The following is a 26036-nucleotide window of genomic DNA, read 5'->3' as shown; positions in this document are numbered from 1 at the left end:
CCTCTGTCCTCCAATCGTTACCTGTATTAATGGCACCTGTTTGAATTTGTTATCAGTATAAAAGACACCTGTCCACAACCTCAAACAGTCACACTCCAAACTCCACTATGGCCAAGACCAAAGAGCTGTCAAAGGACACCAGAAACAAAATTGTAGACCTGCACCAGGCTGGAAAGACTGAGTCTGCAATAGGTAAGCAGCTTGGTTTGAAGAAATCAACTGTGGGAGCAATTATTAGGAAATGGAAGACATACAAGACCACTGATAATCTCCCTCGATCTGGGGCTCCACGCAAGATCTCACCCCATGGGGTCAAAATGATCACAAGAACGGTGAGCAAAAATCCCAGAACCACACGGGGGGACCTAGTGAATGACCTGCAGAGAGCTGGGACCAAAGTAACAAAGCCCACCATCAGTAACACACTACGCCGCCAAGGACTCAAATCCTGCAGTGCCAGACGTGTCCCCCTGCTTAAGCCAGTACAGGCCCGTGTGAAGTTTGCTAGAGAGCATTTGGATGATCCAGTAGAAGATTGGGAGAATGTCATATGGTCAGATGAAACCAAAATATAACTTTTTGTTAACTCAACTCGTCGTGTTTGGAGGACAAAGAATACTGAGTTGCACCCAAAGAACACCATACTTACTGTGAAGCATGGGGGTGGAAACATCATGCTTTGGGGCTGTTTTTCTTCAAAGGGACCAGGACGACTGATCCATGTAAAGGAAAGAATGAATGGGGCCATGTATCGTGAGATTTTGAGTGAAAACACCCTTCCATCAGCAAGGGCATTGAAGATGAAACATGGCTGGGTCTTTCAGCATGACAATGATCCCAAACACACCGCCCGGGCAACGAAGGAGTGGCTTGGTAAGAAGCATTTCAAGGTCCTGGAGTGGCCTAGCCAGTCTCCAGATCTCAACCCCATAGAAAATCTTTGGAGGGAGTTGAAAGTCCGTGTTGCCCAGCAACAGCCCCAAAACATCACTGCTCTAGAGGAGATCTGCATGGAGGAATGGGCCAAAATACCAGCAACAGTGTGTGGAAACCTTGTGAGGACTTACAGAAAACGTTTGACCTCTGTCATTGCCAACAAAGGGTATATAACAAAGTATTGAGATAAACTTTTGTTATTGACCAAATACTTATTTTCCACCATAATGTGCAAATAAATTCATTAAAAATCCTACAATGTGATTTTCTGGATTTTTTTTGTCATTTTGTCTGTTATAGTTGAAGTGTACCTATGATGAAAATTACAGGCCTCTCATCTTTTTAAGTGGGAGAACTTGCACAATTGGTGGCTGACTAAATACTCTTTTGCCCCACTATATATATGACAGAGATAAAAAATCTCCTTTAGAAACTTAGAAAGAAGGTGAATCTAATAGCATCTAGGATGGGTTGTTAATGACTAGGATTGGGACTTTGGCTTCTGGGCAAAAAAAGAAAGTTGATATGAAAATCAATATAATAGGAGAGAAATGCTGGTCTTTATAAAATAATTGCCATACGCACAAAAAGCTTATTTCTCTCAAAATATGTGCACAAATTTGTTTACATCCTTGTAAGTGAGCATTTCTCCTTTGCCAAGATAATCCATCCATCCGACAGGTGGCATATCAAAAAGCTGATTAAACAGCATGATCATTACACAGGTGCACCTTGTGCTGGGAACAATAAAAGGCAACTCTAAAATGGGCAGTTGTCACACAACACAATGCCACATATGTCTCAAGTTTTGAGGGAGCGTGCAAATGGCATGCTGACTGCAGGAATGTCCACCAGAGCGGTTGCCAGAGAATTTAATGTTAATTTCTCTACCATTTCTCTATCTCTTCCAACGTCATTTTAGAGAATTTGGCAGGATGTCCAACTGGCCTCACAATCGCACACCACATGTAACCACGTCAGCCTAGCACCTCCACATGCTGCTTCTTCACCTGCGGGATCGTCTGACAGCTGATGAAACTGTGGGTTTGTAGAACCAAAGAATTTCTGCACAAATGGTCAGAAACGGTCTCCGGGAAGTTCATCTGTGTGCTCATTGTCCTCACAAGGGACTTGGCCTGACGGCAGTTCGGCGTCGTAACCGACTTCAGTGGGCAAATGCTCACCTTTGATGGCTACTGGCACGCTGGAGAAGTGTTCAGATTCACCCGAATAAATCCAGGTTTCAACTGTACTGGGCAGATGCCATCATGTGGGCGAGTGATTTGCTGATGTCATCGTTGTGAACAGAGTGCCACATGGTATTGGTGGGATTATGGTATGGGCAGGAATAAGCTACGGACAACGAATACAATTGCATTTTATCGATGGCAATATGAATGCACAGAGATACAGTGATGAGATCCTGAGGCCCATGTCATGCCATTCATCCACCGCCATCCCCTCATTTTTCAGCATGACAATGCACAGCCCCATGTTGCAAGGATCAGTACACAATTCCTGGAAGCTGAAAAGGTCCCAGTTCTTCCATGGCCTGCATACTCAGCAGACATGTATGTCACCTATTGAGCATGTATGGGATGCCCTGGATCAACATGTATGACAGTGTGTTTCAGTTCCAGCCCATACCCAGCAACTTCCCATTGAAGAGTGGGACACAATTCCACAAGCCACAACCAACAGCCTGATCAACGGAGATGTGTCACGCTGCATGAGCCAAATGGTGGTCACACCAGATACCGACTGATTTTCTGATCCACAAGTGCAAGATACATGATGACCAGCGAAAATACACACACCAATTTAATTCCACTACAATATGCAAATTAACCTATATACTGATAAGCATGACCGGTCAAATGTGACTTGTTACAGGAAACTAGGCGCATGTCACGCGTCACTACTTCACGGGCGAGGCATTTGAATGTAAACATGCAGAAATGCCTTCTGGAACATGTGAACTTTCATGTGCCTTAATAACAAACTTGTATGCCATCTGTACATATGAATACAATTTTAAAATTATGAGCAGTTGGTTTAGCCCCGAAAAGAGAGCAACCTTCCCGCTAGCCATGATTGGCTGAGATAATGGATGGAGAGATGAGTTCGGATTGGTCTGCCACGTAGCCCGCTTCTGTCTATAACATGAGCTGCTCAGTATTTGTAGGTAATTCTTTCTAACGCAGCTTAAAAAAAATATATATATCACAAAGAACTGCACAAGTGTTGCTCTCCTCTTTCTGGAGGTCAGTGTTTTGAAATCAGTGGAATGCCCTGTGAAAGCCGAGTATGAGAGCTAAGGAGATAATTCTGGCATTGTACAAAACACCTGTCTCTTCAAACTAGGCCAACGAGAGTGTCCAAGTTCTAAAATTCTCAGGTAGAATGCCCTGCTTTTATTTCGTCACACTCACAACCGTAAGTTATTTTCTGTAATTAGCTCACCATTAACTTGTAAATAACGATCTTGTTGTGAGTTTATTTCCTAGAATAATAAACACAAATTAGCTTAAGTTATTTGAACTGACTAGCCCGCTAACTTAACGTTAGCTAGCTAGCTAACTAACAAGCTAGAAACGAACCAAAAAAGTTGCCGGGTTTGCTAGATTGACATATGCTCCAGAGCGATGCAGCGGTCTAAGGCACTGCATCTCTGTGCAAGACACGTCACTACAGTCCCTGGTTCGAATCCAGGCTGTATCACATCCGACGGTGATTTGGAGTCGGTGCACAATTGGCCCAGCGTTGTCCGGGTTTGGCCGTCAATGTAAATAAGAATATTTTCTAAACTGACTTGCCTAGTTTAAAAAAATTGTTAAACGCTAAATTCATTTTTAAAATGGATGGGTTTATTGGTGTTACTATTTTTGACCACCAGGCTGCTGATGTTTTGCAGCCTGTAGTTTTTCTGTTATTACTTTATCATAACGATAAAAAGTTTGATGTCGGACGAGAATAGAATGTTCATGATGTCACTGCGACAACTGTCTATTGACATGTATAGTCTTGAAGTCTTTGGTTGTTTGGCACACATGTGAATCCTTAAAGAAATGGGTGGGGCTCAGGCTTAAGAGGGTGTGAATGAAAAGCAGAATTACTTTCCCATTAATCATCAGCTGTAGTGTATGATATACTATTTTCTAGCTCTAAGTCTCTACTTTTATCCAATGTAAAAAATACAATTTTGCTACATAAGACCGATTTGATCCGGTTGGTCACAAATGTATTTTCAGTAGCTAACCGATTAATATCCCTCACACACACACAGTTTTTGTCCATCCCTTTCTGTGTCCTATGATGTCCCTCTCTAGGTTTAGTTGCAGTTAGGTTGAGATGCAGTCCATGGCTTACATTAAAATACACGTCCACAAAATGTGCCATTATACCTATCTTGAGTTGGTACTCTTGCCAAAAATGAAACAAGACCATCAGGACCATGGACAAAGCCGTCACCCTCACCTGCCCTCTTGTGCCAGCACCGTCCCCTCCTCCTTCAGCCTGTTTCCCTTCGCAGCGCAGTCCTCCAGGAGGGCTTCACGGCGCCGCTTGATAGCATGTAGCCAGTCCACCTCGTCCACTCCATCCTCCTCTGGCTTCTCCGCCGCGGCTTCAAACTGCTGCACCGCTGCCTTGCACACCCGCTCGCCCACTTTCCTCTTCCAGCCGAACGAAGCCATCCTGTACATAAATGACAGTAAATTAGCTGTAGGCTTGTGAAAACCTCAGCATGTAACCTGAAGTTTGGGATGACAGTCAGGTTTCTTGACGTTGAATTAGGTAGCTAGCAAGCATGTACGTTGAAAGGGAAGGACTATACGGATACTCTTACGTGCAAACCAACTAGCCAAAACCATTAACCCTGACCTAAATAATTTGAACAAATCCTGAAAATAACTTTAAATATCGGTTTGCACGTCAGGAGTGTCATAGCTAGCATGCTAACGTTAGCTAGCTATACGCTGGCTAGCAAATAGGTACAAGCGCTAACGTTTGTTAACATGGATAACTAACTAATTGTTGACCAAATGCATTTGATTTAACACGTGGCTGGATATATTTGGTTAAAACGCAATTACCTATGCTGCTGTGGCTATTGCTACGCGTTCAACTTTCTAATTAACCCGGAAGCTCTTGTGATTGTAAACACAAATGTAAAGGGACAGTACGGATATTTTGAAGTCATTTGTAAGGTGTATGATAGCAACAGCACAGCTATTTCGAAAAGTCTGGTCTAGATATATTTTTGGCAATCTTCCTCAGCTCTGCTTCTCAAATATACATCTGCAGTTGTAGACATGGAATCACTGGCCACTTTTTAATAATGGAACACTAGGCACTTTGTTTACATACTGCTATACTCATCCCATATGTACAGTTGAAGTCGGACGTTTACATATACCTTAGCCAAATACATTTATACCCAGTTTTTCACATTTCCTGACATTTAATCCTAGTAAAAATTCCCTGTTTTAGGTCAGTTACGATCACCACTATTTTAAGAATTAAATGTCAGAATAATAGTAGAGAGAATGATTTAGTTCAGCTTTTATTTATTTTTGTTAGATGAATTGTTAGATACTACTACATTGTTGGAGCTATAAACACATTTCGCTACACCTGCAATAACTAGCTAAATGTGTATGTGACCAATACATTAATTTTTTATTTTTACATAGCTACATTCTTTACATGCATCCAGGTCTTTTGCTACTCTTTAAATCTGGAACAGTTTTATATTTGCAGCCATGTAACATAGTATTGTTAACTTTTTATTTGACACATTTTCCAATGCCAACAGAAACAAGGGAAGACATGAAAACCTGTGCAATTTTGCTGTTTATTGGGCAGGTGTGTGTACAAATGATTTAAACAGACTGTCCATTTGATACACGGTCATTATAGTAGTAAGGTCCCTTTACACACCAAATTAAATTAAAACAAGATTTCTTAATTAAAGCAGTTAATACAAATACAATGAAAGATATTTCTCCTGCAAATAGTCAGCTCTTAACACTCCCACTCAAAAGGAGAAAAACTACTCACCAAATGTGCAACTTAGATCATAAGCCGTTAGAACATGGTTGAAAGAGAAAGACACAGGGCAATTGCACTTCCTCAGTAAGCTGTTAGAAGAGCATGGTCTCACACTAACTTATTTCAAACAACCCCACAATTCACCGTATGCATTATTTGGAATACAACTTGCAACGGTCTTTGAAAATTTAAAAAAAAAAATTGTTTTTAGTCCTACAAATGTTTTAATGATAATTTGGTCTACAAATTAGACCTTGCAGTCACAATCCAATCGCGTCATTCAGACCAAAACTAGCCCCACATAAGAGGATAGAAGTAGATAGATGTTTTTATACTCAATGATATAAAACTGATCAACAGTACTGATAATGATAAGGCAGCCAACAGAACGATGCAATCGAAGTGACAATAACTCCCATTCAATCTCCGTCTTGACACTCAAGATAAAATCTAAAAATAAAAAAAAACACATTCTCCAGGAGCACATTAAATAAATGTAAGGTTTGGGCAAATATGTAAACTTACATCCAAAGTTATCTATTGTGGGCCAAGAAAAGTGAAATGATTGTTGTGATTGTTTCCTTTATCAATTTACATCGTCCATGCACATGTACTTGCGTCAAATAACCACTCAATGGTCCCAATTTCTCAATGTGTAACTCGATGAATAGGCATGTGTACAAACTGAATGTTGATCAAATCCTGCTAAAAGGCATGTCACTCAGTCAAGAGACATTCAGATGTATAAATGTATATAGCCCTCAACCTCAAAGATAAATTGGTAAAGTACTTTTGAATTAAGTATAGGATAGTGTACGTCTCATTTTGACCAACAGCAAAGAACTCTTGGAGATAGTGAGGAAAAACTGTGTATAGAATAACTGATTAAAAACGGTGAAATTGATTTTAAGAAAGCAGTAAAAGGAATAAAATGTCACCCAGCAATAGTCGTAATGCAAAAATTCAAGAAAGATTTCACTCCATAATCATTTCTCAATATAATCTACAATTCCTACTTAAAGCACTGATAAATATATCCAAATGTATTTTTTATTTATATATAAAATGTAGAGGACAAACAAATCCAAACATTAATTTTTTTACAATAATGAGAAAAAACATGGACGTCTTAATTCAATTAACAAAAAACATTAAACAAAAATGTGGATTAAGTGCTAACTCCTCCACCTGACGCGATCGAGTAAGAAATATACAGGGTCATTGCACTTCCTCAGTGAGTCAACAGGCATCGTTGGCACGACAACCCTTGTTATGGTCAGTGCAGCTAACCCTGAAAGGCCTGCAGTTCAGCTTCCTGTCTTTCTGCACAGGTTCTCAGACATCTACTGTAGAGAAACAGAGCAGGACAGAAATAAGAAAACTACTTAGCAAAAGTGCCTCCTTCCCCTCAGCCACCCTACCCCCCCTATAGCTCTCTTTTCTGCACACAAGAACTTGGGGTTTTGTTTTCTCTACTGGAAAAAGGACAGCAAAGCCCACTGAGTACAGTAAAGCAAATTCAGTGTATCATTCAGACTTAGCCTATATATGTAAGGGTGGAATGTGATCTAAAAGGAGGAAGAAATCATCGTCTGCCAACTAAAATGATCGTGAAAATGTAAAACCATCTCTAAAATAGTATTCTGTCATCATGAATATAATAAAGTGGCTTGGTCATTGTCATTCAACATTCTCTAAACCCCGCCTGCACCTCTGCTCTGACAACAACAACCCCCCCCCCCCCCCCCCGTGAGTCAGGGTAGGTGCAAACCAAATCTGCATCATCAGTGCCATGGAACAACCCTAGCCAGCTCAACCGCCCGAGGTGGGGATGAATTGAGCCATGAATCGGTTGTATGCTTATTGCTTATAAGGACACTCGGAGAGAAAAAAAGGCGAATGTTTTGACTTGATTGTGAGCTATCGTGCAAGTAGCTTGATGAGATTGGCGCACATCTCAAAAAACTCAATGGTGTGGCTGCCGGGCCGCGGGTAGACTATCGTCGGAGCGAGGTCACCTCCTGTTGAGTCAACAGAGGAGGTGAGCGAGGAGGCCAGGGAGCTCTCCGAGGCCTTGGTGGGGGTGGGAGGGATGGAGGTGGCAGGGGTCAGGGTAGCGTCGTCCTTAGCCTCCTCGGTTTGGGACCCCCCCTCTTCAGCAGTGTCGTTCTTAAGGGCCGTGCGGTAGTTTCCCACTGACCCAGACCGGTGAGGAGTGGCAGTCCCAGATTTAGCCTCCAACATGTCATCTACAGAGAGAAGGGAAGAGAATGTTAAAACATACAGGTGGTTACAACCAAACACCCAAAAGCCACTAGACAGACCTGTGACATGTCTAAGGTGATCAAAAAATATGATTGATTTTGAAGTCTGGCGAGTCGATTTGCATTCCACTCAGCCTCATATTTTATAGGCAATTTTCTGTGATGGCATAGTCAGCAGAGTAGAAAACCACTTCCAAGTTCTAAACATGTTCTCATTAAATCCAGATTGACGTACTGTCTATGCTACGGAAGTCCAGGAGGTAGGTCCTGCTGTCCACCTGGTAGAGCTGAAGGCTCATCTTGGTCTGCATGCCCGTCACTGGGTTCTTCCTCTTTACACGCAGGTAGTACGGATTCACCACCTGGGGAAGAGAATATGGAGATTAGTGATGCATTCAACTGGATGTCAGAAGCTGGGTATAACATGTTTTTGATATAACATACAGCACAGAACATTACATTTTTAAATATGGCTCCTGTAGCTGCTTCAGTGGTGATCTGTATTTAAGTGACTTCAGTGACCGTTTAGAACATGTTGTATCTTGTCATCAAAATGCTAACTTTTGTATAACAGCAAAAATGATTACGAAGTGTGTAGCCGCTGTGAAAGGGCTAGCTAGTTAGCGGTGTGCACAAGTATGTTTCAAATCGGTTATTAGAAGTCGTTTTTTCCCTTGCTCTGCAAGGTCCATGGCTTTTGGGGTGCGACAGGTAACGATGAACATTGTCCATTTGTTCAGAGGGTCCCAGGTTGGGGCAATGAGAGGGACGGAAGCAACAATGTTGCAAGAGCACTATGACCATATCAGAACTTTTAGAGTCTAGACAGAACAGTGGTTAACCTTGTGGGACTGTATATGAAGCTCAGTATGTTTTATTACGGTGTACCCAAACACATAAAACCATAAATAGCTGCTTTCGATCTATCAGGGCAAGATAAGGATAAACAGGAAACTGAGCATTTCCTTCATAAATTGCTCTCATTTTTCCTCAAGATACACTTTTAAATTGAGTCAGTCAGCTGATAGTGTAAAAGTTGTGCCATACTAAAATAGAACCCAAGAAGGAAATAGCCGCATTCCATTCCAGGTCAGGTAGAACTAAACCTGACAAAACCAGTAATGCACACCAAGCAGAAAAATACTAATAACGGCAAGTACTTTAACAAAAAAACAAAGGAAATCAGTTCATTATGTCCCAATCTATGATTTCACATGACTGGGAATACAGATATTCATCTGTTGGTCACAGATACCGTTACAAAAAAGGTAGGGGTGTGGATCAGAAAACCAGTCAGCCAGTATCTGGTGTGACCCCCATTTGCCTCAAGCAGTGCGACATCTCCTTTGCATACAGTTGATCAGGCTATTGATTGTGGCCTATGGAATGCTGTCCCATTCCTCTTCAATGGCTGTTAGAAAGTTGCTGGATAATGGCGGGAACTGGAACACACCGTTGTACACGAACGGAGCATCCCAATGCTCAATTAGGTGACAGGTCTGGTGAGTATGCAGGCCATGGAAGAACTGGGACATTTTCAGCTTCTAGGATTTTTTTTACAGATCCCTGTGACATGGGGTCTTGCATTATCATGATGAAACATGAGGTGATGGTGGCGGATAAGTGGCATAACAATGGGCTCAGGATCTCGTCACGGTAGCGCTGTGAATTAAAATTGCTATTGATGAAATGCAATTTTATTCATCGTCTGTAGCTTATGCCTGCCCAAACCATGACCCCAACGCACATTGACATGAGCAAACCACTCGCCCACACGACTCCATAAACGCTGTCTGCTATCTGCATGGTACAGCTAAAACCGGGATTGGCACACTTGTCCAGCGTGCCAGTGGTCATCAAAAGGTGAGCATTTGCCCACTGAAGTCAGTTACGACGTCAAACTGTAGTCAGGTGAAGACACTGGTGAGGACGAATGCACGCAGATGAGCTTTCCTGAGACAGTTTCTGACTGCAGAAATTCTTCAGTTGTGCAAACCCACAGTTTCATCAGCTGTTCGGGTGGCTGGTCTCAGACGATCCTGCAGGTGAAGAAGCCAGATGTGGAGGTCCTGGGCTGGCGTGGTTACACATGGTCTGTGGTTGGGAGGCCAGTTGGACGTACTGCCAAATACTCTATAACAATGTTGGATACAGCTTACGGTAGAGAAATTAACAAATTATCTTGTAACAGCTTTGGTGGACATTCCTGCAGTCAGCATGACATTGCACACTCCCTCAAAACTTGATAAATCTGTTACATTGTGTTGTGTGACAAATCTGCACATTTTAGAGTGGCCTTTTATTGTCCCCAGCACATGGTGCACCTGTTTAATGATAATGCTGTTTAATCAACTTCTTGATATGCCACACCTGTCACCTGGATGGATTATGTTGGAAAAGGAGAAATGCTTACTAACAGGGATGTAAACACATTTGTGCACAAAATTAGAGAAATACGTTTCTTGTGCGTATGGAACATTTGTGATCTTTTACTTCAGCTCATGAAACCAACATAACAGATTTCGTACATTTTTCTTCAATATACCTTATTTCCCCACTACCCCTTGACATGAGGAACCCTTGATGGTTTTCTGTGTACTTCTACCTGACGTCTTTACCAACTCCTTCAGACTCTTCCTTCCCACCATCCTCATCCCCACTCTCTATGATTCTCCCTCCCTTTCCACTCACCTTCCACTCATAGTCCAGCTGCTTCATGGCCCGGCACACCTCAGACATAATATCATTTGGCCTGCTCTGGCTCCTGATCCCCAGGTGCCACTTAGCCCGCCTCACCCCCTGGTGCTTCGATTTCTGTGGGTTCAGCTCATCCAGCGTGTGCCTCGGCCTGGGAAGGGTCTCCACTGCCAGGAATGGCTGCATGCGCTCGGGGTGGGGCTTAAGGCCTGCGGCAGCCACGGCAGAGGCGGTCAGGTGCTGATCGTCCAAGAAGGAGTCTGGGGGACTGGAGGCCAGATAGAAGTCTTTGGCCTCGGACATGATACGGCGGTTGTCGATGATGAGGTGGTAGGCCACAGCCAGGGGGTCATGGTGGTTGCGGCTGTACAAGCAAGTCAGGATTTCTTCCTCAGTGCACTCAAACTTCTCACACACCTCCTTCAGGGCCTCGTCATCAATCATGTTGTTGCTGTAGGACGGGTCCTCTGGGAACAAGTACTTGGGGAGCTCCACTTTGAACCATTCATCCTCTCTGTGGCGAGGGAAGATAGCGCATGGTTAAAGTCAGGGTCAAACTAGTCTTTTATCCCATAGGAAAAAAAAAAATTCTTAACAGGGCAGCTAGATAATGTGTTGACCAGAAGGGGTGGGTTCACTTTGTTAGTGCTGGAACTAAAGCCTGCAAAGAGAAGGCAGGAGCTTCCCCAGGACAGGAGTTTTCCACCCATGATAGGTAGTACAGCATGAAACCTCAGTTACAGTTTAATGTGGAGCAAGTTGAATTTGAGTTAATGTATTTTACCTTACATTATTCTACTGCAGAGTGTATTCAGGTGTTTAAATACACTTTGTATTTGAATGGAATGCATTTAGGCGAAGTTGAACACTTCTTACCGGATTTCTTTGATGGTGGCTCTCTTCATGGGATCCACCTGCAGCATGTGTTTGAGCAGGGCGGCGACAGAAGGGTTCAAGTACTGGGGAGTGAAGAAGATCCCGTCACAGATCTTCTTGAAGAGCGTTGGCACATGGTCGTCATCGAAGGGCAGCGTCCCACACAGCAGGGCATACAGGATCACCCCACTGCTCCAGATGTCCACCTCAGGACCTGCATATAACCTGGGAGGAAACAGGTCAATCAAACATTGATGAATCCCTTTAGATCAGGTACGGGCAACTTTGATGGGGGTGGGGAGCCACAAAAAAACTGAACTCATGAGGGGCCGCAGTGGATCTATGTACCAACACCACTCCCCAACGGACTTGGGAGAGGCGAAGGTCGAGAGCCACGCATCCTCTGAAAGATGACCCTGCCAAGCCGCACTGCTCGCTTAACCTGGAAGCCAGCCGCACCCCCCCCCCCCCCCCTAACCCGGACGACACTGACCAATTGTGCACCGCCTCTTGAGTCTCCCAGTGACAGCCAGCCTGATATCGAACCTGGGTCTGTAGTGAAGCCTCTAGCACCACGATGCTGCGCCATTCGGTGGCCCATGTTTGTAGTTTTTTATGATAAACTGATGATCAATGGGCTCCAACCCGGTCGGTAATTCGACCATGCTTACTACAAGTTTAGTTAGATGGCCGCTAGTCTAACTTACCAATCTAAAAGATTTTAGCTGACATGGGCTAATTGAATGACCAACAAAATGTCTTTATTGCACCTTGTGTATTCTATTATTCTAACTCGACAGTAAGTTGAGACCCAGACAGTTCCTAAAAAAATTTATATAAATCATTTTAAATTAAACGTTGTGTGTGAAATTGGTCCACGGGCCTACAAAACATGTGGCCCAGGGGATACCAGTTGCCACAAAGTAGTTTAGAGTAACAGTCTAGACTCCAAAGAGCACACAGAAGAATAGAGAACAAAACTACCTGCATAAAACATGGACATGAACCAAGAGTCGTTTCAAATGGTGAATATTCAGTGAGACTTATCAAGAACGGGAGGGTCTTTCACCAAAGCAGAACCGTGAAATTGATCAGTCCTTTTAACATGAACGGTGTTCCTTATTGAAATGTAACAGCGGTCTTTGTATACATTAGCACATTCCCCATCATGTCTACCATAGTTTTAGTGTGAAAAGGAGAGGACAAGACTACCTTCCAGAGATGACTTCAGGGGCAGCGTAGTTCGGAGAACCGCAACTTGTCCTCAGGAACTCTCCATCGGACATCATGTTTGACAAACCTACAGAAAACACCAGACAACCTCACATAATTATGTGTTTGTGTCCAAAGGTAGAGCACTATATAGGAAATGGGGTGTCATTTCAGACCCTTTCCAGTAACTATGGCAGATGTGTAACCAAGCCAACCCAGTACAGTTAGATGTGGCTCGATTTTGAAGTGTAAATCAGGTATAGGTGTAGAAAGCTGCTGCTTAGTTCGTGTGGGGTTAGGGTTGAGGGTGGCAGTGACTTACCAAAGTCAGCGATCTTGGCGTTCATCTGTGCGTCCAGCAGGACATTCTCAGGCTTCAGGTCTCGGTGCACCACCATGTGTCTGTGGCAGTAGTCTACTGCGGAGATGATCTGCTGGAACAGACGACGGCTCTCCTTCTCATCCAACTGGAGACACACACACACACGAAACGCAGACACACACGAGGTGAGATATGTCCATTCAGTGTCTATATCAGTGTTGTAAGTAACCACTCTGGATATTTGGTCAGCGACTTTGCTTGAATGATTTAGTAGTCCTCAAAAACCGCTTAGAAAGAATGCAGTGTAGAGATAAAGTTGTGATATATGTTTGTATACAGAAGGATGGGGGTAGTCCATACAAGAGGCAGGTTATAACATGACCATTATACTAGCCTGACAATAGATAGCTAATTACCTAAGCCATTAATATTCAGGTGAGCAAAAGACTACCCACAATCCAAAACAACAGTTAATTGTAACAGATAGGTTTAACTTATTATGGCGTTGGGGCAGTATTGAGTAGCTTGGATGAATAAGGTGCCCAGAGTAAACTGCCTGCTACTCAGGCCCAGAAGCTAAGATATATATTATTAGTAGATTTGGACAGAAAACACTGAAGTTTCTAAAACTGTTTGAATGAGGTCTGTGAGTATAACAAAACTCATATGGCAGGCAAAAACCAGAGAAAAAATCCAACCAGGAAGTGGGAAATCTGTGGTTTGTAGGTTTTCAAGTCTTTGCCTATCCACACAGTGTAAAATTGGGTCCGATTGCACTTCCTAAGGCTTCCACTAGATGTCAACAGTCTTTAGAACCTGTTTCAGGCTTCTACTGTGAAGGGGGAGAGAATAAGAGCAGTTTGAGTCAAGTGTCTGGCAGAATGCCATGAGCTCAGTCTCACGCGCACCGTGAGAGTTAGCTGCGTTCCCTTTCCTTTCTAAAGACAAAGGAATTGTCCGGTTGGAATATTGAAGATTTATGATAAAAACTTCCTAAAGATTGATTCTATAGATCGTTTGACATGTTTCTACGAACTGTAATGGAACTGTCATCTGGACTAAGTGTCTGCGCCTCATGAATTTGGATTTGTGAACTAAACGTGCGAACAAAAAGGAGGTATTTGGACATAAATGGACTTTATCCAACAAAACAAACATTTATTGTGGAACTGGGATTCCTGGGAGTGCATTCTGATGAAGATCAAAGGTAAGTGAATATTTATAATGCTATTTCTGACTTCTGTTGACTCCACAACATGGCGGGTATCTGTATGGCTTGTTTTGGTCTCTGAGCGCTGTACTCAGATTATTGCATGGTGTGCTTTTTCCGTAAAGCTTTTTTGAAATCTGACACAGCGGTTGCATTAAGAAGAAGTATATCTTGAATTCCATGTATAACACTTGTATTTTCATCAACATGTATGATGAGTATTTCTGTAAATTGATGTGGCTCTTTGCAAAATCACCGGATGTTTTGGAAGCAAAACATTACTGAACATAACGCGCCAATATAAACAGATTTTTGGATATAAATATCAACTTTATCGAACAAAACATACATGTATTGTGTAACATGAAGTCCTATGAGTGTCATCTGATGAAGATCAGCAAAGGTAAGTGATTAATTTTCTCTCTATTTCTGCTTTTTGTGACGCCTCTCTTTGGCTAGAAAAATGGCTGTTTTTCTGTGACTAGGTGCTGACCTAACAATCATATGGTGTGCTTTCGCTGTAAAGCCTTTTTGAAAATCGGACACTGTGGTGGGATTAACAAGTTTATCTTTAAAATTATGTGTAATACTTATATGTTTGAGGACTTTTAATTACGAGATTTCTGTTTGAATTTGGCGCCCTGCACTTTCAGCTGTAAGAAGTTTAATGAGGCTTAATGTAGAATAACCCCTAATGTCTGTTTTGTTGTTGAACTAAAAACGGGTCCATAATTGTCACAAAGCCTGCATACATGAGTGTGTTTTCCTTGGGGGAGGGGGGCTTACCTTTCCATTTTTGCAGATGTAGTCAAAGAGCTCTCCTCCAGACACATACTCCATCACCATAAAGATGTCTGTTGGGGTGCTGATCACCTGGTACCTACAGCCCCACAGGAAAAACAGTCACACACACAAAATAGGCTTGTCATGATTGTACCAAGAGATTTCCCTGACCAATCGGCCCATCTGATCAGGATTTATAAAAAATAAAAAAATAAAAAATGTACTCTGGGCCCTACTCAAACACCAGACAAAAACAGTTAAGGATCGCCTAACTTTGACAACCCTATTTTTTAAACAGCTATATTTCAGCTTTACCACAGCAATAAAATGGAAGGAAATTGCAATATAACATCTGAGAATAAGAGGCAGGTGTTTAAGGACAGATTAATCCTCTCAAAAGCCAATAAATGATTCTTAACCTAGAGGCAGTAAAACTCCTTTGTGGGCCATTGGATTCAATGACTAGATGGTGTGAGGGAGACTGGCCACATGCCATGGAACACTTCAACATGTTAAACATAGGCCTACTTCACTAGAGCAAACCGCTACATTTCTTCACTCATGTGCCACATATTGGTAACGTTATCAACACAAGTGTTGTATAAAACCTGACTCCAGGGAGTGACCTTTTAAAGTGGAAAAATTCTGGTCTAGTCACAAGGGAGCAGGCCCCCAGAAATGCCCCAACTAGGCCTACACAATGAGCTCACTGCCAGGTCATGAAGACAACTCATGTAAGGGGATTTTTCATTTAGTGAATAGTAATAGGACTAGTTATATATCATTAAAAAAACTGCCAGAAACATAGGGGAAAGCTGACCCTTCATAACCAATGAGATAAATCATGGAAACACTGCATTTAATCAAGATGCTTTTTGAAGAGGTAGGGAGAGTAGCATAGATGCAGAGAAAGAGAAAGTGTGACTTACTCTATAAAACCCACCACTTAAGTCACAACACAATGCCACACGTCTCAAGTTGAAGGAGCGTGCAATTGGCATGCTGACTGCAGGAATTCCACCAGAGCCGTTGCCAGAGAATGTAATGTTCAGGGATGCAAACTGGTGAGGACCCAAAAAAGGTGACACTTTTTTTTGCACTAAAATGCAGATTTTGACTGATTAAACAAAGAATATGATCTATATGAATCAGTCTCTGTGTAAAATAAGTGGTTAATGTGAACCTTAAATCACAGCAAAAAATTTAAAGAAAGAAATATGTTATTTGTTGCCTAGACTTACTGCAAATGACACACAAGAAAAAATACTCTAATATTGCAGTTTGCCATGACAGCCTTTATAATAGAACGCTTGTGACCACACACATCGAAATATTGCACTTGGGGCGAAAACATCTTAAAGTAGAAATAGAATGAAACAAACAGGCATTATATTTTTGCTCTATTATAGTGGCCACTATAGCAGACATTGATCAAGAGCACAAGGCTACATGTGTGCAAAAATAACGTTTATCGAGTAAAAAATTATATAATCCCCCTCACACGTGTTACTGTCAAGTTCAACACAAAGGTTATATAGAGTGGGGCAAAAAAGTATTTAGTCAGCCACCAATTGTGCAAGTTCTCCCACTTAACAAGATGAGAGGCCTGTAATTTTCATCATAGGTACACTTCAACTATGACAGACAAAATTAGAGAAAAAAAATCCAGAAAAATCACATTGTAGGATTTTTAATGAATTTATTTGCAAATTATGGTGGAAAATAAGTATTTGGTCAATAACAAAAGTTTCTCAATACTTTGTTATATACCCTTTGTTGGCAATGACAGAGGTCAAACGTTTTCTGTAAGTCTTCACAAGGTTTTCACACACTGTTGCTGGTATTTTGGCCCATTCCTCCATGCAGATCTCCTCTAGAGCAGTGATGTTTTGGGGCTGTTGCTGGGCAACACAGACTTTCAACTCCCTCCAAAGATTTTCTATGGGGTTGAGATCTGGAGACTGGCTAGGCCACTCCAGGACCTTGAAATGCTCTTACCAAGCCACTCCTTCGTTGCCCGGGCGGTGTGTTTGGGATCATTGTCATGCTGAAAGATCCAGCCACATTTCATCTTCAATGCCCTTGCTGATGGAAGGGTGTTTTCACTCAAAATCTCATGATACATGGCCCCATTCATTCTTTCCTTTACATGGATCAGTCGTCCTAGTCCCTTTGCAGAAAAACAGCCCCAAAGCATGATGTTTCCACCCCCATGCTTCACAGTAGGTATGGTGTTCTTTGGATGCAACTCAGTATTCTTTGTCCTCCAAACACAACGAGTTGAGTTAACAAAAAGTTATATTTTGGTTTCATCTGACATATGACATTCTCCCAATAATCTACTGATTCATCCAAATGCTCTCTAGCAAACTTCACACGGGCCTGTACTGGTTTAAGCAGGGGGACACGTCTAGCACTGCAGGATTTGAGTCCCTGGCGGCGTGGTGTGTTACTGATGGTGGGCTTTGTTACTTTGGTCCCAGCTCTCTGCAGGTCATTCACTAGGTCCCCCCGTGTGGTTCTTGTGATCATTTTGACCCCATGGGGTGAGATCTTGCGTGGAGCCCCAGATCGAGGGAGATTATCAGTGGTCTTGTATGTCTTCCATTTCCTAATAATTGCTCCCACAGTTGATTTCTTCAAACCAAGCTGCTTACCTATTGCAGATTCAGTCTTCCCAGCCTGGTGCAGGTCTACAATTTTGTTTCTGGTGTCCTTTGACAGCTCTTTGGTCTTGGCCATAGTGGAGTTTGGAGTGTGACTGTTTGAGGTTGTAGACAGGTGTCTTTTATACTGATAACAAGTTCAAACAGTTGCCATTAAATACAGGTAACGAGTGGAGGACAGAGGAGTCTTTTAAAGAAGTTACAGGTCTGTGAGAGCCAGAAATCTTGCTTGTTTGTAGGTGACCAAATACTTATTTTCCACCATAATTTGCAGATCAATTATTTAAAATCCTACAACGTGATTTTCTGGATTTTTTTCTTCTCATTTTGTCTGTCATAGTTGAAGTGTACCTATGATGAAAATTACAGGCCTCATCTTTTTAAGTGGGAGAACTTGCACGATTGGTGGCTGACTAAATACTTTTTTGCCCCACTGTATTTGGGCTACACTGCACATTATTACATTGTACACTTTCTGCCATCTGTTCTACAATGTGCCATCAAAAGTGAGAAAGAGTGTGGCCGATTTCAAGTTTCATAACAAATCGGTATTCGGCCTTTTTGGACGATTACATTACAATCCATGAGGAAACTGCGTGGCAGGCTGACCACCTATTACGCAGGTCCAGTGTCAAAAGGACCTTTTAGGTAAGGTTTTAGGTAAATTGCTAGCTAGCATTAAACTCATAAAAAAATATTCATAATCGCTAGTTAACTACACATGGTTGATGATATTACTAGGTTAACTAGCTTGTCCTGCGTTGCATATAATCAATGCTGTGCCTGTTAATTTATCATCGAATCACAGCCTACTTCAACTTTGCCAAACGGGTGATGATTTAGCAAAAGCACATTCGTGAAAAAAGCACATTCGTTGCACAAATGTACCTTACCATACACATCAAATGCCTTTTTTTAAATCAATACACAGAAGTATATATTTTTAAAACCTGCATATTTAGTTAAAATAAATGCATGTTAGCAGGCAATATTAACAAGGGAAATTGTGTAAGCAGAGTCAGGGTATATGCAACAGTTTGAGCCACCTGGCTCGTTGCGAACTGTGTATTTCACTGAAAGAATAAACGTTTTGTTTTCAAAATTATAGTTTCAGGATTTGACCATATTAATGACCAAAGGCTTGTATTTCTGTGTGTTTATTATAATTAAGTCTATGATTTGATATTTGATAGAGCAGTCTGACTGAGTGGTGTTAGGCAGCAGCAGGCTCGTAAGCATTCATTCAAAGAGCACTTTACTGTGTTTGCGAGCAGCTCTTAGCAATGCTTGAATCACAGCGCTGTTAATGACTTCAAGCCTATCAACTCCCGAGATCAGGTTGGCAATACCAAAGTACCTATTAGAACATCCAATAGTCAAAGGTATATGAAATACAAATGGTTTAGAGAGAAATAGTCAACGCTTCATAATTCCTACAATAACTACAACCTAAAACTTCTTAAGCTTTATTTTGATGTATGACACTTGTATTTTCATGAATGTTAAATATTTATATTTCTGTCATGCACAGCGCTCTGCAATTTCACTGGATGTTGTCGAGGTGGGTCGCTTGCGGAATGCCTGCGCCAGAAAGGTTAATGCGTTTCAGCCAATCAGTTGTGAAAAGGTAGGGCTGGTAAACAGAATTACAGCCCTATTGGTAAAAGACCCAGTCCATATTATGGCCAGAACAGCTGAAATAAGCAAAGAGAAACGACAATCCATGATGCTTTATACCTTCTATAATATTTCCCTTAATGTTATTTTCCTACCTACTGCTCTATTGTTGCTTCATTCCTTCCTCGCTTTCAACAGTTTAAATAAGTTTAGTTGTCCATCATTCTAATGACATCCTTGAATAATATAGGACTAGAAATAGATGCAGAAGGCTTTCGCTTCTCTTCACGAACATTGAATGGTTATTGGTCTGAATAAATAACTGCCATAGCCTACCGCCATCACGCGTTCACTCTTTCAAAACACCCGTGAGTTCTATTGGCTGCTGGATTTAACATTAATCAAGAAAGACTATACCTATACTATAGGTATAACAAATTCAAAATAATGTCCAACAAGCTATTCTAGTCTAGCTTTTCCTGCAGGGCCTTCCAAGAGCTAGATACCGGCTACAAGTTAGAAGCGTATTATGCATAACCCATCATTATTGGCTAAATATAAGGATAATGCTGCATTGAATTTATGACCTGAAAGAGGTAGGCTAGGACATCTATATAATCAATCTAAAACGTATGATCTATTTTGTATGCAATTTGAATGGAGTTAATGAGAGAGAGAGAGAGAGAGAGAGAGAGAGAGAGAGAGAGAAAGAGAGAGAGCTCACGTGTGTACTGATTTAAAGCAACAATATTTGAGGCCGTTTTAAAACTCTAGCTGCAAAATAAATTGGGGAAAAAAGGACAAAAAAGTGACCCGAAAGCCAGATATAGATGGGTAAATTAGACGCACATGCTGTCTTTATATTACTGTATTATAGGATGTTGCAGTAAATGTTGGCCTAGCTGTCACAAAAAAAGTTGACACCCTGAGCGTTGATTCATCATGCAGAGGCCATAGAGAAGCATATAACTTTAAAAAGCTCCATTTCACAAATATAATTTAATATAGTTCCATTTCATGCCATGCTGTTAACTTGGATATAGGGGGCGCTCTTGTTTTTTTATCCATAAATTGTGCCCGTTTTAAGCGCAATATTTTGTCACGAAAAGATGCTCGACTATGCATATAATTGACAGCTTTGGAAAGAAAACACTGACGTTTCCAAAACTGCAAAGATATTATCTGTGAGTGCCACAGAACTCATGCTACAGGCGAAACCAAGATGAAACTTCAAACAGGAAATGAGCAGAATTTTTGACACTCTGTTTTCCATTGTCTCCTTATATGGCTGTGAATGCGCCAGGACTGAGCCTGCCCTTTCTGTCGTTTCTCCAAGGTGTCTGCAGCATTGTGACGTATTTGTAGGCATATCATTGGAAGATTGGCCATAAGACTACATTTACCAGGGGTCCACCCGGTGTCCTTTGTCTAAATTGGTGCGTAATCTACAAGCTGCACGCAGTCATCCAGTGATTGAGAGGAGACTTCCACGAACGATATATCATGAAGAGATATGTGAAAAACACCTTGAGGATTGATTCTAAACAACGTTTACCATGTTTCAGTCGATATTATGGAGTTAATTTGGAAAAAAGTATTTTTGTTTTTTTTGGTAGCCAAACGTGACGCACCAAACGGAGCGATTTCTCCTAAACAAATAATCTTTCAGGAAAAACTGAGCATTTGCTATCTAACGGAGTCTCCTTAATGAAAACATCCGAAGTTCTTCAAAGGTAAATGATTTATTTGAATGCTTTTCTGGTTTTTGTGAAAATGTTGCCTGCTGATGCTAACGCTAAATGCTACGCTAGCTGTTACACAAATGCTTGTTTTGCTATGGTTGAGAAGCATATTTTGAAAATCTGAGATGACAGTGTTGTTAACAAAAGGCTAAGCTTGAGAGCTAGCATATTAATTTCATTTCATTTACAATTTTCATGAATAGTTAACGTTGCGTTATGGTAATGAGCTTGAGGCTGTATTCACGATCCCGGATGGCTAGAATCAAGAGGTTAATATAAATTATTATAATTTACCAGTTTCGCACAGTTAGTTATCCAGGGAAAAGGGAGTGGTTTTGGGCAACAAATCCTGGTAACCAGGTTCCCACCTTTCAACCCTATGTATTCTAGACTTACAGCTTGATGATGTGTGGATGCCTGAAGAGCTTGAGGTTCTGGATCTCTCTACGGATCTTCCCCACCACATCCAAACTGCGGATCTTCTGTCTGTTCAGGATCTTCACAGCCACCTGGTGTTTGGTCAGCTCGTGCTGCCCCACTATAGAGGGGGGGACCGGGTAAGAGAGAGAGACAGAGGGCATGGGAGAGAGAGAGGGAGGGCATGGGAGAGAGAGAGGGGGGGCATGGGAGAGAGGGAGAGAGTCTTCTCATGCTTTGTTGATTTCAAAAAATTTGGCATGAGGGTCTGTTATACAAATTGATGGAAAGTGGTGTTGGGGGTAAAACATACGATATTATAAAATCCATGTACACACAAGTGTGCGGTTAAAATTGGCAAAAAATACACATTTCACACAGGGTCGTGGGGTGAGACAGGGATGCAGCTTAAGCCCCACCCTCTTCAACATATATATATCAACGAATTGGCGCGGGCACTAGAAAAGTCTGCAGCACCCGGCCTCACCCTACTAGAATCCGAAGTCAAATGTCTACTGTTTGCTGATGATCTGGTGCTTCTGTCACCAACCAAGGAGGGCCTACAGCAGCACCTAGATCTTCTGCACAGAATATGTCAGACCTGGGCCCTGACAGTAAATCTCAGTAAGACCAAAGTAATGGTGTTCCAAAAAGGTCCAGTCGCCAGGACCACAAATAAAATTCCATCTAGACACCATTGCCCTAGAGCACACAAAAAACTATACATACCTTGGCCTAAACATCAGCGCCACAGGTAACTTCCACAAAGCTGTGAACGATCTGAGAGACAAGGCAAGAAGGGCATTCTATGCCATCAAAAGGAACATAAAATTCAACATACCAATTAGGATCTGGCTACAAATACTTGAATCAGTCATAGAGCCCATTTCCCTTTACGGTTGTGAGGTCTGGGGTCTGCTCACCAACCAAGACTTCACAAAATGGGACAAACACCAAATTGAGACTCTGCATGCAGAATTCTGCAAAAATATCCTCTGTGTACAACGTAGAACCCCAAATAATGCATGCAGAGCAGAATTAGACTAATACACACTTATTATCAAAATCCAGAAAAGAGCTGTTAAATTCTACAACCACCTAAAAGGAAGCGATTCCCAAACCATGCATAACAAAGCCATCACCTACAGAGAGATGAACCTGGAGAAGAGTCCCCTAAGCAAGCTGGTTCTGGGGCTCTGTTCACAAACACAAACACACCCCACAGAGCCCCAGGTCAGCAGCACAATTAGACCCAACCAAATCATGAGAAAACAAAAAGATAATTATTTCCAATGTGTCAAGTAATTAACAAAAAAACTAGAATGCTATTTGGCCCTAAACAGAGAGTACAAAGTGGCAGAATACCTGTCCACTGTGACTGACCCAAACTTAAGGAAAGCTTTGACTCTGTACAGACTTAGTGAGCATAGCCTTGCTATTGAGAAAGGCCGCTGTAGACAGACCTGGCTCTCAAGAGAAGACAGGCTATGTGCACACTGCCCACAAAATGAGGTGGAAACTGAGCTGCACTTCCTAACCTCCTGTCCAACGTATGACCATATCAGAGATACATATTTCCCTCAGATTACACAGATCCACAAAGAATTCGAAAACAAATCCAATTTTGATAAACTCCCATATCTACTGGGTGAAATTCCACAGTGTGCCATCACAGCAGCAAGATTTGTGACCTGTTGCCACAAGAAAAGGGCAACCAGTGAAGAACAAACACCATTGTAAATACAACCCATATTTATGCTTATTTATTTTCCCTTGTGTACTTTAACATTGTACATTGTTACAACACAGTGTGTGTATATATATATATATATATATATGACATTTTTAATGTCTTTATTGTTTTGAAACTTCTGTATGTGTAATGTTTACAGTTAACTTTTATTGTTTATTTAACTTTTGTATATTATCTACCTCACTTGCTTTGGCAATGTTAACATGTTTCCCATGCCAATAAAGCCCCTTGAATTGAATTGAGAGAGGAAGAGTTAGGAAATACTGTAATAAGATTGTTTTTATGTCTGGTTTCTTATCAGCACCAAACTGCTACACAATGACACATGCAATGCAACACTGTGGTTAACAGCAGAATGACACTTGCAATGCAACTACTGTGGTTAACAGCAGAAGGAAACGTCTTATTCCGCATGGTTTATAGGCCTGTGTTTATATCAGTTTACGGATGTAAATTACTGTGTAGCCTACACAATGGTTCAATGCCAAATGTAAGCAAATATAGGCCGACCTAAAAACTGGTCAGAAGAACAAGTGAAAATGTATTAGACAGGACTGAACAGAGGGAAATGAGTGAGTGAGGGAAGGGGGCGTGTACAAATAGCTGCTATTGATTAAACTGTTATGCTGGTGATGCATTAACCTAGTCACCTAGAATATAACCACGGAGTAAATAGCCCAATGTGCAGTGTGTTCAATTCTGACCACTGGGAGAAAGTAGTAAAGATATTAACAGTCTATCTATAAGCCTAGTTGGTAGTGGCTTGATAATAAAAGTTGTTTTCAAATACCAAGGAAATTTACCTTTTTCTAGTTTGAAACGGGCCTAACAGATGATTGCCTTGCAGCTAGGCTATACAAGTCAGTTTGGTCCTCTAAAAGTTTAGACATGTTAGTCAACGTTAATCATTTTAGGTGATATGACATTAGAAATTATTTTGACATGGTGTAGATTGTGTGCAACCCATAGACAATGTTTTTTTTAAAACCCAGGGACAATGTTCCACCCTGTTGAGGATAAACAATGGCTAATGTCAACACTACTATAGTACTGGGATGTGGTGTTGAGGGGTGGAAGGGTATATGTCCACATTAATAATTCAGCCAGGTCCAATATAGTTACGTATGTATGGCTTCCATCAAAGACACTTCCATGAATTTTGAGGCGGGGGGGGGGGGGGGAAATCACGACTAACGTTAGCTGGTCAGTTTGATTTGATTGAACTAGTTAGCTGAAGCAGGCTTCCTGACTGAGAAACCACTAATTTAACTTAGCATAGGTTAGCAATTTGAGCGCAGACTATGCTAGTTGGCCAACTATCAAGTAAACTTGGTTAGTTTAAGTTCTGTCATTCGACTACATAACTAGCTGGCTAGCAAGCTTACTAGTTAGAACATGACAAAGCACTATCTTTTTATAGATTAAAATGTACACCGGCTGGCTAACTCAGCCAGGCTCTAAAGTCAAATAGCTAACCTTAGCCTAGCTCGCTAAGTTTAGCGGCCAACAAGTGCGAGAAATCCCATCGTCTCGCAGGTATCTGGTCGAAACTTGAAAAGTCAAGACCCTTACCTTTAACTTTCCCGAACGTCCCCACCCCAAGTGTGTCTCCGAGAATATAGTGTCCAATTTTTACTCTGCCTTCATGTTTCTGTTTATCCGTCGCCATCTTTCCCGCAGTGACCAAGCCTTGATGCTGTTCTGTGCTTATGCTGCTGTGAGCAGAAGCGAGCAAGCAACTGCGACTGGATCGACACTAGATACCACAGCCACAAAGGGATAAACCCCGCCTATTTCTACAATGTATCTTCTAAATATCTGATTTAAAACCTATAAACTTAACCTTAACCACACTACTATGCCAAACCCTAAATTGAAATTAAGACCAAAAAGCACATTTCTGTTTTCATACCTTTTTGCGATATAGCTAAAGTGACTTTGTGACTGCGGTAACTAGACAACTCTGCGATTGCGAAGGGTCGTGGAAAAAAAAACTCTTCCGTGTCATCATTGGGACGAGTTGAAGTGGGATTTTCAAAATAAAAGTCTAGGCAAATTACTGTCAAACTGTGTGTTTGCAGTGGTGTAAAGTCCTTACAGTGCATTCAGAAAGTATTCAGACTCCTAGACTTTCTCCACATTTTGTTTTGTTACAGCCTTATTCTAAAATTGAAATAGTTTTTCATGGATCTACACACAATACCCAATAATGACAAAGCAAAAACAGGTTTTTACAAATTTTTGCAAATGTATAGAAAATATAAACTGAAATATGCCCGTAGGGATGGTGCCAGGTTTCCTCCAAACGTGACGCTTGGCATTCAGGCCAAAGAGTTCAATCTTCGTTTCATCAGACCAGAGAATATTGTTTCTCATGGTCAGAGTCATTTAGGTGCCTTTTTAGCAAACTCCAAGAGGGCTGTCATGTGCCTTTTACAGAAAGGAGTGGCTTCCATCTGGCCACTCTACGATAAAGGCCTGATTGGTGG

The 26036-nt window shown here is 41.6% G+C and overlaps 2 protein-coding genes across 5 annotated transcripts in view; both read right to left on the bottom strand.

Moving 5' to 3' along the window:
- Positions 1-5138, bottom strand: part of LOC109868711 (tetratricopeptide repeat protein 33) — a 43607-nt gene extending 38469 nt beyond the window's left edge. For 2 of the 4 annotated variants that reach the window (XM_020458433.2, XM_031802494.1), the window contains exons 1-2: positions 5031-5138; positions 4414-4632 (exon numbers count right to left, since the gene is read on the bottom strand). In XM_020458433.2, coding sequence (XP_020314022.1) covers positions 4414-4631 — 218 coding nt within the window. In that variant the 5' untranslated portion in view covers position 4632; positions 5031-5138. Of the gene's footprint in view, positions 1-4413; positions 5009-5030 lie in introns of those variants that run through there. The other 2 variants (XM_020458434.2, XM_020458432.2) reach the window with 2 other exon arrangements.
- A 634-nt stretch (positions 5139-5772) lies between these two features.
- LOC109868081 (5'-AMP-activated protein kinase catalytic subunit alpha-1-like) lies at positions 5773-25541 on the bottom strand. The gene is made up of 9 exons (XM_020457500.2): positions 25120-25541; positions 21774-21915; positions 15356-15449; positions 13360-13504; positions 13038-13125; positions 11826-12050; positions 10944-11463; positions 8488-8614; positions 5773-8237 (listed from the first exon to the last, which is right to left on the bottom strand). The coding sequence occupies exons 1-9, from the start codon at positions 25214-25216 to the stop codon at positions 7909-7911; spliced, it is 1767 nt and encodes a 588-aa protein (XP_020313089.2). The 5' UTR covers positions 25217-25541; the 3' UTR covers positions 5773-7908.
- Positions 25542-26036: the final 495 nt, after the last annotated feature.

This window comes from Oncorhynchus kisutch, linkage group LG23, assembly GCF_002021735.2.
Source record: "Oncorhynchus kisutch isolate 150728-3 linkage group LG23, Okis_V2, whole genome shotgun sequence".
Taxonomy (NCBI): domain Eukaryota; kingdom Metazoa; phylum Chordata; class Actinopteri; order Salmoniformes; family Salmonidae; genus Oncorhynchus; species Oncorhynchus kisutch.
This window is presented reverse-complemented; position numbering and strand designations above follow the sequence as displayed.

Excerpts from the sequence above, each read along its gene's own strand:
- LOC109868081 (XM_020457500.2), bottom strand. The coding sequence starts at position 25,216 with ATGGCGACGGATAAACAGAAACATGAAGGCAGAGTAAAAATTGGACAC. Across the intron at positions 11,464-11,825 it reads GCCACCATCAAAGAAATCCG|AGAGGATGAATGGTTCAAAG; the intron begins GTAAGAAGTGTT and ends CCCTCGCCACAG. Across the intron at positions 8,615-10,943 it reads AGCTGGACTATGAGTGGAAG|GTGGTGAATCCGTACTACCT; the intron begins GTGAGTGGAAAG and ends TCTCTTCCCCAG.